The sequence below is a fragment of the Budorcas taxicolor genome, chromosome 6 (assembly GCF_023091745.1).
Source record: "Budorcas taxicolor isolate Tak-1 chromosome 6, Takin1.1, whole genome shotgun sequence".
Taxonomy (NCBI): Eukaryota; Metazoa; Chordata; class Mammalia; order Artiodactyla; family Bovidae; genus Budorcas; species Budorcas taxicolor.
Window position 1 is genome coordinate 102,539,008 of NC_068915.1, and position 14,380 is coordinate 102,553,387.

Genomic DNA, 14,380 nt, shown 5'->3' on the forward strand with positions numbered 1-14,380 from the left:
CTTATAGGTCCTCTGTTCCTTCTGCCGCCAAGTGAAGCCCACAACCTCTGGGCCCCACTTCCACCATACGGATTAAGTGAGGATCGTCTTGATTCCTCCTTCCTTATGTCAGCTCCACGCTCATCAGATCCACTCCCAAGGATGCAAAGAGGGCTGGGGCCAAGGGTAAGCAAGGAATGCAGGCACCATGGGCACCAGACTTCGGGGGTATAAAAATCTTGATACCTAACTTATGGTATTTTAAAGAAAGGCAATGCCAAAGAACGCTCAAACTACTGCACCATTGCACTCATCTCACATGCTAGTAAAGTAATGCTCAAAATTCTCCAAGCCAGGCTTCAGCAATATGTGAACCGTGAACTCCCTGACATTCAAGCTGGTTTTAGAAAAGGCAGAGGAACCAGAGATCAAATTGCCAGCATCCGCTGGATCATTGAAAAAGCAAGAGAGTTCCAGAAAAACATCGATTTCTGCTTTATTGACTATGCCAAAGCCTTTGACTGTGTGGATCACAATAAACTGTGGAAAATTCTGAAAGAGATGGGAATACCAGACCACCTGACCTGCCTCTTGAGAAATCTGTATGCAGGTCAGGAAGCAACAGTTAGAACTGGACATGGAACAACAGACTGGTTTCAAATAGGAAAAGGAGTACGTCAAGGCTGTATATTGTCACCCTGCTTATTTAACTTCTATGCAGAGTACATCATGAGAAACGCTGGGCTGGAAGAAGCACAAGCTGGAATCAAGTTTGCCAGGAGAAAGATCAATAACCTCAGATATGCAGATGACACCACCCTTATGGCAGAAAGTGAAGAGGAACTTAAAAGCTTCTTGATAAAAGTGATAAAGGAGAGTAAAAGTTGGCTTAAAGCTCAACATTCAGAAAACGAAGATCATGGTATCTGGTCCCATCACTTCATGGGAAATAGATGGGGAAACAGTGGAAACAGTGTCAGACTTTATTTTTTGGCTCCCAAATCACTGCAGATGGTGACTGCAGCCATGAAATTAAAAGACGCTTACTTCTTGGAAGGAAAGTTATGACCAACCTTGATAGCATTTTCAAAAGCAGAGACATTACTTTGCCCACAAAGCTCTGTCTAGTCAAGGCTATGGTTTTTCCAGTGGTCATGTATGGATGTGAGAATTGGACTGTGAAGAAAGCTGAACGCTGAAGAATTGATGCTTTTGAACTGTGGTGTTGGAGAAGACTCTTGAGAGTCCCTTGGACTGCAAGGAGATCCAACCAGTCCATTCTGAAGGAGATCAACCCTGGGATTTCTTTGGAAGGAATGATGCTAAAGCTGAAACTCCAGTATTTTGGCCACCTCATGTGAAGAGTTGACTTATTAGAAAGGACTGTGATGCTGGGAGGGATTGGGGGCAGGAGGAGAAGGGGCCGACAGAGGATGAGATGGCTGGATGGCATCACTGACTTGATGGACATGAGTTTGAGTGAACTCCAGCAGTTGGTGATGGACAGGGAAGCCTGGCATGCTGCGATTCATGGGGTTGAAAAAGTTGGACACGACTGAGCGACTGAACTGAACTGAACAATATTTTTAAAGTAAAAACGAATCTGAAACCTTCTCGATGAGCAGAATCTCAAAATTCTGTATAAAGACAGGCCAACATGCTGGCATCCACAGGCACTAATATGGTTTGGGAGGCACCAAAAGTGACCTTCTGGGGTCTGGATAGCCCACAGCAAGGGGGCCACTTGCCTCTTTGCCACTCATGCCAGGCAGCATAGAGGTGACATCTCAACCAGGCTCCAGGAACGACCACTCTGAATCTCTGCGAATCTCCATTTGCTGATCACTGCTGCTGCTGCTGCTAAGTCACTTCAGTCATGTCCAACTCTGTGCGACCCCATAGACGGCAGCCCACCAGGCTCCCCCGTCCCTGGGATTCTCCAGGCAAGAACACTGGAGTGGGTTGCCATTTCCTTCTCCAATGAATGAAAGTGAAAAGTGAAAGTGAAGTCGCTTAGTCGTGTCCGACTCTTAGCGACCCCATGCACTGCAGCCCACCAGGCTCCACCATCCATGGGATTTTCCAGGCAAGAGTAGTGGAGTGGGGTTAAGGTATACTAAAGATTGTGATGATAATTAAAAGACAATAGTTGACGGAAAACACCAAGAAACAATGCTAGGCACAGAATGGAGACTGACATCACTGATAGTGAGCGCCTACCCACCCTCTTCTCTCAGCTGCCCCTTCATCCTGTGGACAATCTCCCCTCTTCAAAGAGGGGCTCACTCCCCTGCCTGTGGCCTCGCAGGCTCAAAGGGACAGAAGGGGACTGAACCCAGGTCTTCCAACCAGACAGCCCACAAGAGGGCTGTTCCCATGACTTGGAGGTCTTGGAGCAGCCTCCTGAGCCCAGTGTTGCTGCCCCACGGATGCTGCCATGAGACCTTGGCTGGGTGTCTAGACCTCAGTTGTTCTTTCTGTAAGATGGGTGCTTGGTGAGTCCCCTCAGGGCTGGCTGTGAGGGTCAGGGCTGACGTGCTTCAGGGAGAGGGCTGGGAACAGGGTCTGGCCCAAGGCAAGAGCTCACGAGCAGTAGCCGTTCTCATCCAGGACGTGCGTGAAGATTTCCTGCTGCGCCAGCAGGGACCTGGATCCTCTCCACACGAACTGCATCTCCTGCAAACCCAGAGGGAACAGTGAGGGCCCAGGGGCAACAGGGTTGCCGGGCTCCCCTCCCCAGAGCCCGCCTGAGTCTCATGGCTGCCTGCACCCCACTCCTCTCTCAGTGGCTCATGGCCAACGTCTCCCTCCATTGCCTCCTCCTCAAGATTCCTCCTGACCTCCCAAAGCCACAGGGGGTGGAGGAATTTGCCCTTCAGAAGGCCCCTGCCTGCATGTTCATCCCACCCCTCCTCAGGGCAGGACATGCTGTCAGAACCTGCCAGTCATTTTCTCACTAACTCTGCTTGAATGCCCCCAGACACGGGGGGCTCATCACCTCTCACTGAGGGTGCAGTTCATTTTTCAAGATCAGATGCCTAGAAAGAGCTCAGAGCTACAAAGCAAGGATAAAATCCTGTTTTTGTGAGTACTCCCTCCGATTCATACACAGTTCACCAACTCCTATGTGATTTGGTCTCTGAACATGAATCTCTGGGAATCACACCCAGCTCACAGACTTACCTGCAAGAGAATCAAGCTGCTATGGAAAGTGTGTGCAGTGTTAACTGCGGCACTCAGTGGGGTCATTGTAAAGTTTATTTCTCTTGCCCACCGAGAGCCCAAATCCTCTTTGATAACTCCTGCTGGCCATGCTACCACTGCTCTCCAAAACTTCATTACCTGAGTCATCCTGCACAGAATCCTTGCATTTTGGCCTAATTTTCCCATTTATGAAATAGAGTAAATTATACGACTCCTATCTGTAACTGTGTGAATAATGTCCTAGAAAATATATATTGAAATCTTAACCCCAGTGCCTCAAACGTTGGTTCTCTATACCGGTAACTGAGTAACAAGGGTAGGCCCTGATCCCATATGACTAGAGTCCTCATAAAAGGAGGAGTTGGACCCAAACATGAGCAAAGGAGGATGATAGGGAGAAGTCAGCAGTCTGTAGGCTAAGGATGCCTGAGGCCCCCAGAAGTAGAGAGAGGCCCAGAGCTGACCCATCTGAACACTCTCAGAAGACGCAATGCCCTGTCCAGGATTGACCTCAGCCTTCTGACCTCCAGGCCTGTTAACAACACATTTCTGTTGCTGGAATTTCCCAGTTTCTGATACTTTCTTCAGACAGCCCCAGGAAATAGAGAAACTACATCATAGGCTGCTGTGAGGATTAAAAGAAACCCAGAGGGCAGTGGCTCCCATCAGGCCTGGCACTTTGTAGATGGCAAAGGCACTGTCTGTGTGGTTGTTGAGTGTTACATTCACTCATGCTCGCTGCCCACCCATCAGATGAGTTATTATGTCCCAGGTACCCTGAACCCCCCACAGCCTCCTCTCTGCATCGAGCATGGTTTACTGAGTGTAGGTCTGTGCCAGTCCCTTTGGAGACTCAAAGAAGAAGGCAGTGCCAGCCCAGCTGAAGGGGGAAGGGGACTCAGAGCCACAGGCATCTGAGCTGGGCCTGCAGCTCAGCCAGGAGCTAGACCTGCGGGGGCAGAGAACCATTCATGCCGGAGGGCACAGCAGGGCAAAGATGGGGCTGGGACATCCCATGGCCTGTGTAGCCGCCAGCATCCCAAATGCTCAGGAGAATAGCAGGGGCTCTGAGATGCAGGAAGGAATAGAGGAGGAGAAGCAGAGGCGGGTTGGCAGCAGTGGATGCAGCTCACTGCTCACCTGGTCCTTCTGCATGGCCTCTTTCAAGTCATAGTCAATCTGGGAGATGATGTGGCCACTGCAGCCAGCCAGGGCAAACAGGGTGGGGGTTGTGGCAGAGGCGCCAAGTGAGTCCACCTGCCAGGAGAACTGCGGCCGGATCCCAAATGTTTTGTAGAGAAATCCGTGTTCTTCTGCAAAGAGATCAGCCTCCTCAGTGACTGAAGGGTGGCCCCTCAGCCCCTAACTCCCTCAAGGCCCCCTGCCCTTCTCTGTGACTGAAGTGCCACCTACCAGGCCAAGCAGGGTCTTGCTGCTCTAGACACTAATACAGAGGGCTCCATCTCAGAATCATCCAACCACTCACTTATTCAATTCTGATTTACAAGCTGCTATATTGAGCCACATCAGCATTACCGATTTGATGGACTTGGGTTTGAGCAAGCTCCAGGAGTTGGTGATGGACAGGGAGGCCTGGCGTGCTGCAGTCCACGGGATTGTGAAGAGTTGGACACGACTAAGCAACTGACCTGAACTGATATTGAGCCAGGCTGTTCTGAGGCCATCAGAGAGAAGAGATGGAAAAGCACTTGGTCCAGCCTCCAGGGAGAGGGGCTAAGAAGCCCCTCACTGACCGGGCCGGGCTCAGGTCAGAGCCACGACTCTCACCTGGTGGCAGTGTGACTCGGGTAAGTTTTAGTAGCATTTGAGCCTGGACCTTTACCCCTATGAGTGGAGTCTTATAAGACTCCCCATCTCCAGGACTGCCTCAAGGACTAAAGGGACTAAGTGTATGTCTTGTACTTAGAACGTGAAGTTTATTGGGAGAGGAAAATCAATGTCCATCCTCCGGGGAGCTTGGCTGGTCTTGGAAATGGAGCCCCATGAAATCCCCTGGGGAGGAACCAGTGTCTGGAGGTCCATGTCCTTTCCTACCCCAGGGTGATGGGGACACACGTGTGCTGGGATTCTGGCTGCCATGGTCTAGGCCTGGCCTGTAGGGTCATCTCTGGGGCATCCAGGACAGTGGGCATGGTGGGCTGAGATGAGAGGTGAGGGCTGTCCCCTGCATGGTCACCCCCGAGGAGGGAAAGGGGTCCGCACCTATCCCCTCCTTCCAAGCTCAACAGCACTTGTCTGACCAGATTCTGGGCTGAGCTCTGGGGACCCATAGAAGGATCAGACACCAGTCACTGCCAGAGACAACCTGTAGCTTCCAGGTGGAGAGGGGAGATGATAAGGTCCTGTGGGTTTAACGGAGGTTCCTGGACCGTGAGACCCCTCAGCTGAGTCTGAAATGAGCTGTTTGGGTGGAGACAACAGGAAAGCTTGTGATTGAAAGCACAGGAGGCCCTGTTGTAGGAGCAGCTTAACAGCAGCAGGAAGCAGAAGGATGAGGTGGAGGCCAGGAGGTGAGGTCTGTGACTGCACTTGGCAGACTAGGAATTTATTTAACAAAACTTAAACATTCCCATCACATTCCTCTTTACACCTAGAAATAAGTCAGTAGAAACTCAGAAGGAAGGAACCACAGATTAAAAGGGTGAAAGGAGAGACACTGTAAAGAAAATTCTCAGAAAAAAATCCAGTACCATCTTGATGTTCGACATTTGGTATAACTGGGATCACTCTTAGGGGGGTGAAAATGGGCTACAGCTGTAGTCAGTTCTGGCTCATCCACTGTCTCTTTGACCTTCCCTTGGCCTCAGCCTACGTGTCTGTTCCACAAAATGAAACTTAGAACAATGATGCTCCCTTAGTACCCTGCCTTTCAGTTCAGTCGCATCCGACTCTTTGCAACTCCATGAACCACAGCACACCAGGCCTCCCTGTCCATCACCAACTCCCGGAGTTTACCCAAACTCGTGTCCATTGAATCAGTGATACCATCTAACCATCTCATCCTCTGTTCTCCCCTTCTCCTCCTGCCTTCAATCTTTCCCAACATCAGGGTCCTTTCAAATGAGTCAGCTCTTTGCATCAGGTGGCCAAAATATTGGAGTTTCAGCTTCAACATCAGTCCTTCCAATGAACACCCGGGACTGATTTCCTTTAGGATGGACTGGTTGGATCTCCTTGCAGTTCAAGGGACTCTCAAGAGTCTTCTCCAACACCACAGTTCAAAAGCATCAAATTCTTTTGCGCTCAGCTTTCTTTATAGTCCAGCTCTCACATCCATACATGACTATTGGAAAAACCATAGCCTTGACTAGACGGAACTTTGTTGACAAAGTAATGTCACCCTGCCTTTAGGGATGGGTGAAGCTATTTCTTGTGAAGAAACATTTGTTACATAGCTAGGAATGGGTGTTTGGTGCAAATTGTGCAAGGGGATGGAGAACAGTGGTGATAGAGGGGATGGAGGTGATGATGGTGGTGGAGGTGATGGTGGGTGAGGCAGTGGTTGCGGTAGTAATGGCCATGGCAGAGATAATGATGATGGAGGTGGTGCTGGGGGTGAGGATGGTAGAGGTGGTGATGGAGTTTTTGAACTGCTCATGATGGTGTTAGCATTAATGGTGGTGGCTTTGGAGGTGGTGGTAGAGTTGACACTGGAGATGTTTTTGTTGTTTGTGGCACTGGTGGTCATGGCGTCAGAGGCCATTGAGATGGGGAGGTGATGTGCTGGTGGAGGTGGCCCTTCTGTTTGTAGTGGCAGTCGTGATAATGCTAGTGGAGCTGGTGATGATGGTGGTAGAGGTTTTGTCGGTGGTGAAGATGATGCAGAAACTGGTGGTACTAGAGGTCTTCATGAGCGATGTGGTTTAGGTAGTTGTACAGGCGGTGTCTGATGAGATGGTGGTGGTGGCAATGAAGTAGTGGTGGTGTGTGAGGTGGCTGCGGTGTTTGAGCTGATGGTGGATGTGATGCCAGTGGTGCTGCTGGTGGTCCTCAAGGTGGTGTGGGCCCTGATGACAGTGGCAGAGCTGCTGCTGCTGCTGATGGAGATGTGGTGGTTGATGGTGGACATAATGATTGTGGTGGTGGTGTTAGTAATGGTGGTGGTGGTGGTGATGGTGTAGATGTAATGATTGAGGTGGTGGTGTTAGTAATTATGGTGGTGGTGATGTTGTATATGTAACAACTGAGGTGGTGGTGTTAGTAGTGGTGGTGGTGGTGGCGTAGATATAATGATCGAGGTGGCAGTGGTGGTAGTGATTACGGTGGTGGTGGTGTTAGTAATGGTGGTGGTGGTGGTGATGGTGTATATGTAACGACTGAGGTGGTGATGTTAGTAATTGTGGTGGTGGTGGTGGTGTAGATGTGATGATCGAGGTGGTGGTGGTGTTAGTGATTATGGTGGTGGTGGTGGTGGTGTAGATGTAATGATCGAGGTGATGGTGGTGCTAGTGATTGTGGTGGTGGTAACGATGTCAATTTCATGATCGAGATGGTTGTGTTAGTAATTGTGGTGGTGGTGGTGGTGGTGTAGATGTAATGATTGAGGTGGTCGTGGTGTTAGTGATTGTGGTGGTGGTGGTGGTGGTGTAGATGTAATGATCGAGGTGGTGGTGGTGTTAGTGATTATGGTGGTGGTGGTGGTGGTGTAGATGTAATGATCGAGGTGGTCATGGTGTTAGTGATTATGGTGGTGGTGGTGGTGGTGTAGATGTAATGATTGAGGTGGTCGTGGTGTTAGTGATTGTGGTGGTGGTGGTGGTGGTGTAGATGTAATGATTGAGGTGGTCGTAGTGTTAGTGATTATAGTGGTGGTGGTGGTGGTGTAGATGTAATGATTGAGGTGGTGGTGGTGTTAGTGATTATGGTGGTGGTGGTGACGGTGTAGATGTAATGATTGAGGTGGTGGTGGTGTTAGTGATTGTGGTGGTGGTGGTGGTGGTGTAGATGTAATGATTGAGGTGGTGGTGGTGTTAGTGATTGTGGTGGTGGTGACAATGTCGATTTAATGATCGAGATGGTTGTGTTAGTAATAATGGTGGTGGTGGTGGTGGTGTAGATGTAATGATTGAGGTGGTGGTGGTGTTAGTGATTGTGGTGGTGGTGGTGGTGGTGTAGATGTGATGATCGAGGTGGTCGTGGTGTTAGTGATTGTGGTGGTGTTGGTGGTGGTGTAGCTGTAATGATCGAGGTGGTCATGGTGTTAGTGATTATGGTGGTGGTGACAATGTCGATTTAATGATCGAGATGGTTGTGTTAGTAATTGTGGTGGTAGTGGTGATGGTGTAGATGTAATGATCGAGGTGGTGGTGGTGTTAGTAATAATGGTGGTGGTGGTGGTGGTGTAGATGTAATGATCGAGGTGGTGGTGGTGCTAGTGATTGTGGTGGTGGTAACGATGTCAATTTCATGATCGAGATGGTTGTGTTAGTAATTGTGGTGGTGGTGGTGGTGGTGTAGATGTAATGATTGAGGTGGTCGTGGTGTTAGTGATTGTGGTGGTGGTGACAATGTCGATTTAATGATCGAGATGGTTGTGTTAGTAATTGTGGTGGTGGTGGTGATGGTGTAGATGTAATGATCAAGATAGTGGTGGGGGTAGTAATTATGGTGGTGGTGATGGTAGAGTATGTGCTGTTATTGGAGGTGGTGGGGGTGTTGGAGGTGATGCAGATGGCGACGATGATGGTAATGATGTGAATAATGGTGGAGTATGTGGTGGGTGGGGTGATAACAAAGATGGGATGTAACCTTTACTGACCATTCACTGGAGATCCACACACTACATTCAATGTGCTCTATTTGAATTATCCCAATTTAATCTCAATAACAATGCTTTGAGGTACCTCATTATCAAACCTTTTTATAGAGGAGGAAGTTGAGACTTCATGGGGTTACATCACTTGCCCCCTGTTCAGAGGGTTGAGAGCCAGGATATAGCCAGCCCATCTGGTCTAAAATCCACACTCAAGCCCTGCACTCAAGGGCACAGGGAAGGGTGTGGCATCAGCCAATCAGTTTTTGTGGATCACAGTCTCCTGCTGAGAGGTGAACATGGAGGCCAGACCAGGGCTCAGATACCCAGTCCCAGCCTAACAGGAGACCCAAGGGACCCTGGGTCTGGGAAGGGGTAATCAAACCTGTGAGCTGGAAGATCTGGTCATCGACGTGGGTCACGACCTCATCATGCATGACCTGGCCTCCAAGGACAAACTCCAGGAGTCTTTGGGCCACAATCTCATGGACCTTGGCATTGGAGGCAGAGAGAAATAGCCAGGTTACAGCCCCCAAGCTGATCCTGGTTGTGTTTGTTGGGGACATGCCTACAGAGTCTCATGGTCCTTCCTCCTAACTCCTTACCTCATTTATTCTGCAAAAGCAGGACACTGTCTGTCCTGGTCAGCACTGTGTCCAGTACCTAGACCAGCACCTGGCCCATGACTGCAGCTTCATCAAACACATATATAATATATAAGTATATATTTTGAAATTTTGCTTTTGAAATAATTTCAAACTTAAAGAACACTTACTAGAATTGTATCAAGAGCTCCCATAAGTACTTCCCCCAGATTATCTCATCATTATTTTTGCCTGTTTCCTTGAATACTCTCCCGTATCCTCACACACATATTTCGTTTCTTCAAAACCATTTGAAAGCACAAGTTAGCCTTTAGAATACTTCAGTATAAGTTTGGCAAGAACAAGATTATTGTAACTTTTGTATACTTATCAAAATCAAGAAATTTAATGTTAAAAACGCTACTATGGAATTAAGGAACTTTAGTCACAAACTTTGCCACTTTCTCCACTAATGTCCTTCCTCTGGTGCAAGATTCAATCTAGGATCGTGAATTGGTTTTGTGTCATTTCTCTTTATTATCCTTTAATTCACGACACTTCACGAGCCTTTCTTTTTCCTCCATGTGACTGATAATTTCAAAGATTTCAGGGTAGTTATTTTGTAGACTGTCCTTCAAATTGGGTTTGTCACATGATTGGATGACAAATTTTAATATACATGAAAGAAGGGGAGGATGGAAGATGGGAGATGAAGCTGAGAGGAGCTGACCACTGGGGATGTCCCTGGACATATAAGGGCAAAGGCTACGGCAGTAAGGTGCCATGCACTGGACAGACTGTAGTTTGATTTGATTTCTGAAGGTACAGTATTTGAAGCTCATTCACTGAAAATATACTGAATGACACCTACACGTACTGTTTCAAAAAACACTGACTACATTCTGGGCATCGTCCAGGTACTGAGGATTCAGCCAAAATAAAGCTGAGAAGAACTCTCTCTTTATGGGCTGTGCCTTTGAGTTACCTTAGCCTGGCAAATCCCATGGATGGAGGAGCCTGGTAGACTGCAGTCCGTGGGGTCACCAAGAGTTGGACACGACTAAGCGAATTCACTTTCACTTTTCACTTTCATGCATTGGAGGAGGAAATGGCAACCCACTCCAGTGTTCTTGCCTGGAGAATCCCAGGGATGGGGGAGCCTGGTGGGCTGCCGTCTCTGGGGTCGCACAGAGTCAGACACAACTGAAGTGACTTAGCAGCATCAGCAGCCAGGCCATACCTCTCTCTGGGGGAGGAGACGTATAGTTGTGTTTGGGGTCATCCGTGTAAAGAAATGGGGACTTTCTACTGAAGACCTTGGAGAGTTATGCTTTGAGTCAGGATATCTGACCCAGAATCCCACCTGGCTGGTGGGCAGCCAGTTACCTGCCCTCTCTGAACCTGAATCTTCTCTGTACAGTGAGGCTGTTGGAAGGAGTCAATGAAATAATGTATAGAAAGTCGTAGGCCAGCACCTGGAATGCCACAGAGCCCATCAAACAGGAGGCTGCTCCTCCAAGCTCTAAGGTTACAGGTTCCCATGCCCTCTGGGAGGACCTTGTGGACACCCTGCTTCACCATCTGAGTTTTGCTACCCTGACCAGGTCGCTGGGCCTCTGGGTCTCACCATCAGTGACTGTTGCGGAAAAAGGTGAAGCCTGGAGGGACCAAGCAAGCACCAAAGAGGCATCCCAGGCACTTCCATCATGTGGTTACTCCAAGTACAGCCTCTCTGAGGAGGGAGGTCACTCCCACTGTAGATGCGGCTGACAGAGGCCACTGGCCACCTGTGATCACCCAGGGAGGAGGGGAGCAGGCCCTGGTCCCAGGCTGCCCTCCGTGGAGCGGGGCCTCTCACTCCCCATGATGAGTGAAGACAATCCGCAGCCAGCCCTGAAACCACAGGGACTGGGGCACCCCTGGCTGGGTCACCAGCTCCCGTCCCCACGGGGGCCACACAGATGTGTAAATGAAGGAAGAGAGTGTGGACACAGGGCCCCCCTGGAGTGCCCAGTGTCAGAGGTGACCCCATTCACACCAGCTGAGCGCCAGCGGGGTTGCCACAGCTGCAATGAGTAGCCAGAAAGGCGGGATTAAACACAAACCTATCTCCCGGGTATGGGGCTGACCACAACTCTCATCTAAACTCTGAGAGCAGCCCCAGAGAGTTTAGGGCCTCCTGGTTTACCCAGCAAAGCCCTGGCCACAGAGAGCACTGCCCCAGGAGTTTCCTGAAGGGTCATCATTGGGACCCCCAGGCCACTCCTCAGCTCCCTGGCGAGGACCACCCTGGAGGGCAGTGTTACCTGGAGTTTCTGCTTGGCTGACGTGACGCCATCCCACCACAGCTGGGAGAACTCCTGCTCCACGATGATGAACCTGTGCTGCTTATTACGGGTCAGCTCCTCCACCACCGAGGTGTGGACTTTGGTGACATAAGCCTGCATGCTCTCCTAGACCGGGGGGCGGGGAAGGGGGACACCATCACACCAGCTCCATCGGGAATCCCGGAGGCCAAGGAGTAAAATCCAGGGACCCACAGTGTCGGGGGGCCCCTGGCACTCACACCATCTGCCCCGGACCTGCCCTCTGCTCTCACTGCTGTTCCAACAAGGGAGCCTCTGTGCCCACTCTGTACCCACTCTGTGCCAGATGCATGATAAACGGTGCACAGGGGGAAGGTCACGGGCAGACACTCCTTCATGAGAAGGAAGGTGCTCCCCTGGGGAGATGCCTGTGAAACAGATCATGGCACTGTATGTGACAGAGGGACACGCCGGCCAGGCCCAGGGTCAGGGGCAGCCTCCCAGAGGGACACGCCGGCCAGGCCCAGGGTCAGGGGCAGCCTCCCAGAAGGACATGCTGGGTGGCCCCGAGACTGCCATGGGGGACACACCAGTCAAACCCAGGGGCCCCAGGGCAGAGGTCCAGGGACTCAGAGGGGCTTCCTTGGGCTGGAATGATGGGGGTGCGGGTGCTGGGAGATGGAGCTGAGAGGAGCTAACCCCCTGTGGATCTACCTGCCTCCCCGCAGGCAGGGAGCCCCCAGGATGGAGCCACAGCTGCTTCACATCCGGGTCATCCTGGCTCACCACGGAGCCCGGATATGCTGGTAAAGGAATGCAAAGAGCACTGGGCAGGGAGTCAACAGGCATGGTGACTATTCTCTGGTGACCTTGAGCAGCCCTGATCCTCCCTGGGCCTCAGTTTCCCCTTCTGTAAACTGGGGGTGACAGGTCAGCAGCTGCACACACAGGAGGGTGGCCCCCAACAGAGGCTACCCAGTGGGCCCAGGACCAGACTTAACACTCAGCCTCAAGGCTCTTGCTGCCCCTGTCTCTTTAAAATGAGCTCCTCACTTGTTAACATCTCATGTAATGAATTATATCCATCATCACAGAGCAGGGTTGTGTGTTTTATTTCCTTCCTTCTTCCAGAAAAGAGCTCAAGGAGGCATGTCTAACAATTTAAAGTCACCTGCCCAGAAACCTAAAGAAATCAGAGTCTTTCCCTCTTCTCCTTCCTGGCATCATTCATTCATTCACCCTCTACTCATGGAGCCTCTACTCCATTCATCAGGCGGGTTGAGGATATGTTCATAGACACAGTGGATGAAGCCCCTATCCAGGCAGCTGATGTTCTAGTTTGGAAACCAGAGATTCACAAGCTGGTAAGTAACATATAAGGAAGGGAGTAGGGGGATCATATACAGGGGAGTAAGGGCTTTCCAGTGGCCCAGCAGTAAAGAATCTGTCTGCAATGCAGGAGATGCAGGGTCCCTGGGTCGGGAAGATCCCCTGGAGAAGAAAATGGCAATTCACCCCAGTATTCTTGCCTGGAGAATCCCATGGACAGAGGAGCCCAGCAGGCTACAGTCCACAGGATCACAAACAGTCAGACCCAGGATCACAAAGGGTCAGACCCAGGATCACAAAGAGTCAGACCCGACTGAAGTGACTGAGCACAGCACATACAGGAGAGTGGGCAGGGGTGCCAGGAAGGCCTCACCATGAAAGCCCTTTTCAGGAACAACCAGGAGAGAGAGAGGGACTGAACCCCTCAGGCATCTGGATGAAAGACTTCGGGGCAGAGGAAACAGGCAGTGCAAATGCCCCGAGGCCCCTGCTCCCTACAGAAGTGAACCTCAGGGTGCAGAGTGGGTCCCCAGACTGGGCCTGTGACCATGCCCTTCCTCAGGCCCGTGCACACTTCATCTGACCTCTGCTGCCTATAATTTTCCCCAGTACAGGCCAGGAAACTAAATCACAGAGACAGGAAGTGACCGGCCCAAGCTCTGCCTCACAGACTGTCCATAACCGAGGCAGAACCAGAGCCCAGGCTGACTCTCCCAGTGGTGCAGACCCAGGGCACAAACCCACACTGGATTCCAGTGGGGGAGAAAAAAAGGAACTGCAGCTCCAAGAGATGAGCAGGGATCACTGAGGACACCCAGCTGGAGGTGTGGAGCCAGCCTATGTCCACGTGGTGGTGGGGCACCACGAAGACCCTGATTTGTGATGGGACCAGGGCCTCCTGGGGCCTCAGCAGCACCTGTTGCATGAACACAGGCAGCCAGCTGGGTGACTCCATCCCACTGGCCTGCAGGCAGGAGTGGAGGACTTTACTCTGCCTACAGGGCCGGGCTTCTTTGGAGCTGATTGGGCTACCACCCCTCAGGGGAGGACGGAGGAAGAAAAAGAGGAGAGACGCCCACATAGATGCCATCACCTGAGCAGTGCAGGCTGGAGACACTCGCTTGCTGCCCTTCTGACGTCCACTCCCATCTGCAGTTTCCTGGCAAACTCTGTTCACTTTCAGGCCAAATACTGAATGCCACCTC

General features: G+C 50.8%; 1 protein-coding gene across 1 annotated transcript in view; it reads right to left on the reverse strand.

Moving 5' to 3' along the window:
- The window catches only part of LOC128049558 (epididymis-specific alpha-mannosidase-like), a 35,136-nt gene extending 21,006 nt beyond the window's left edge, over window positions 1-14,130 (reverse strand). The window contains 6 exon segments of the mRNA XM_052641786.1: window positions 2,424-2,517; window positions 2,567-2,655; window positions 4,324-4,496; window positions 9,342-9,447; window positions 11,847-11,990; window positions 13,990-14,130. Of these exon segments, the coding sequence (XP_052497746.1) occupies window positions 2,424-2,517; window positions 2,567-2,655; window positions 4,324-4,496; window positions 9,342-9,447; window positions 11,847-11,990; window positions 13,990-14,130 (747 nt within the window).
- Window positions 14,131-14,380: the final 250 nt, after the last annotated feature.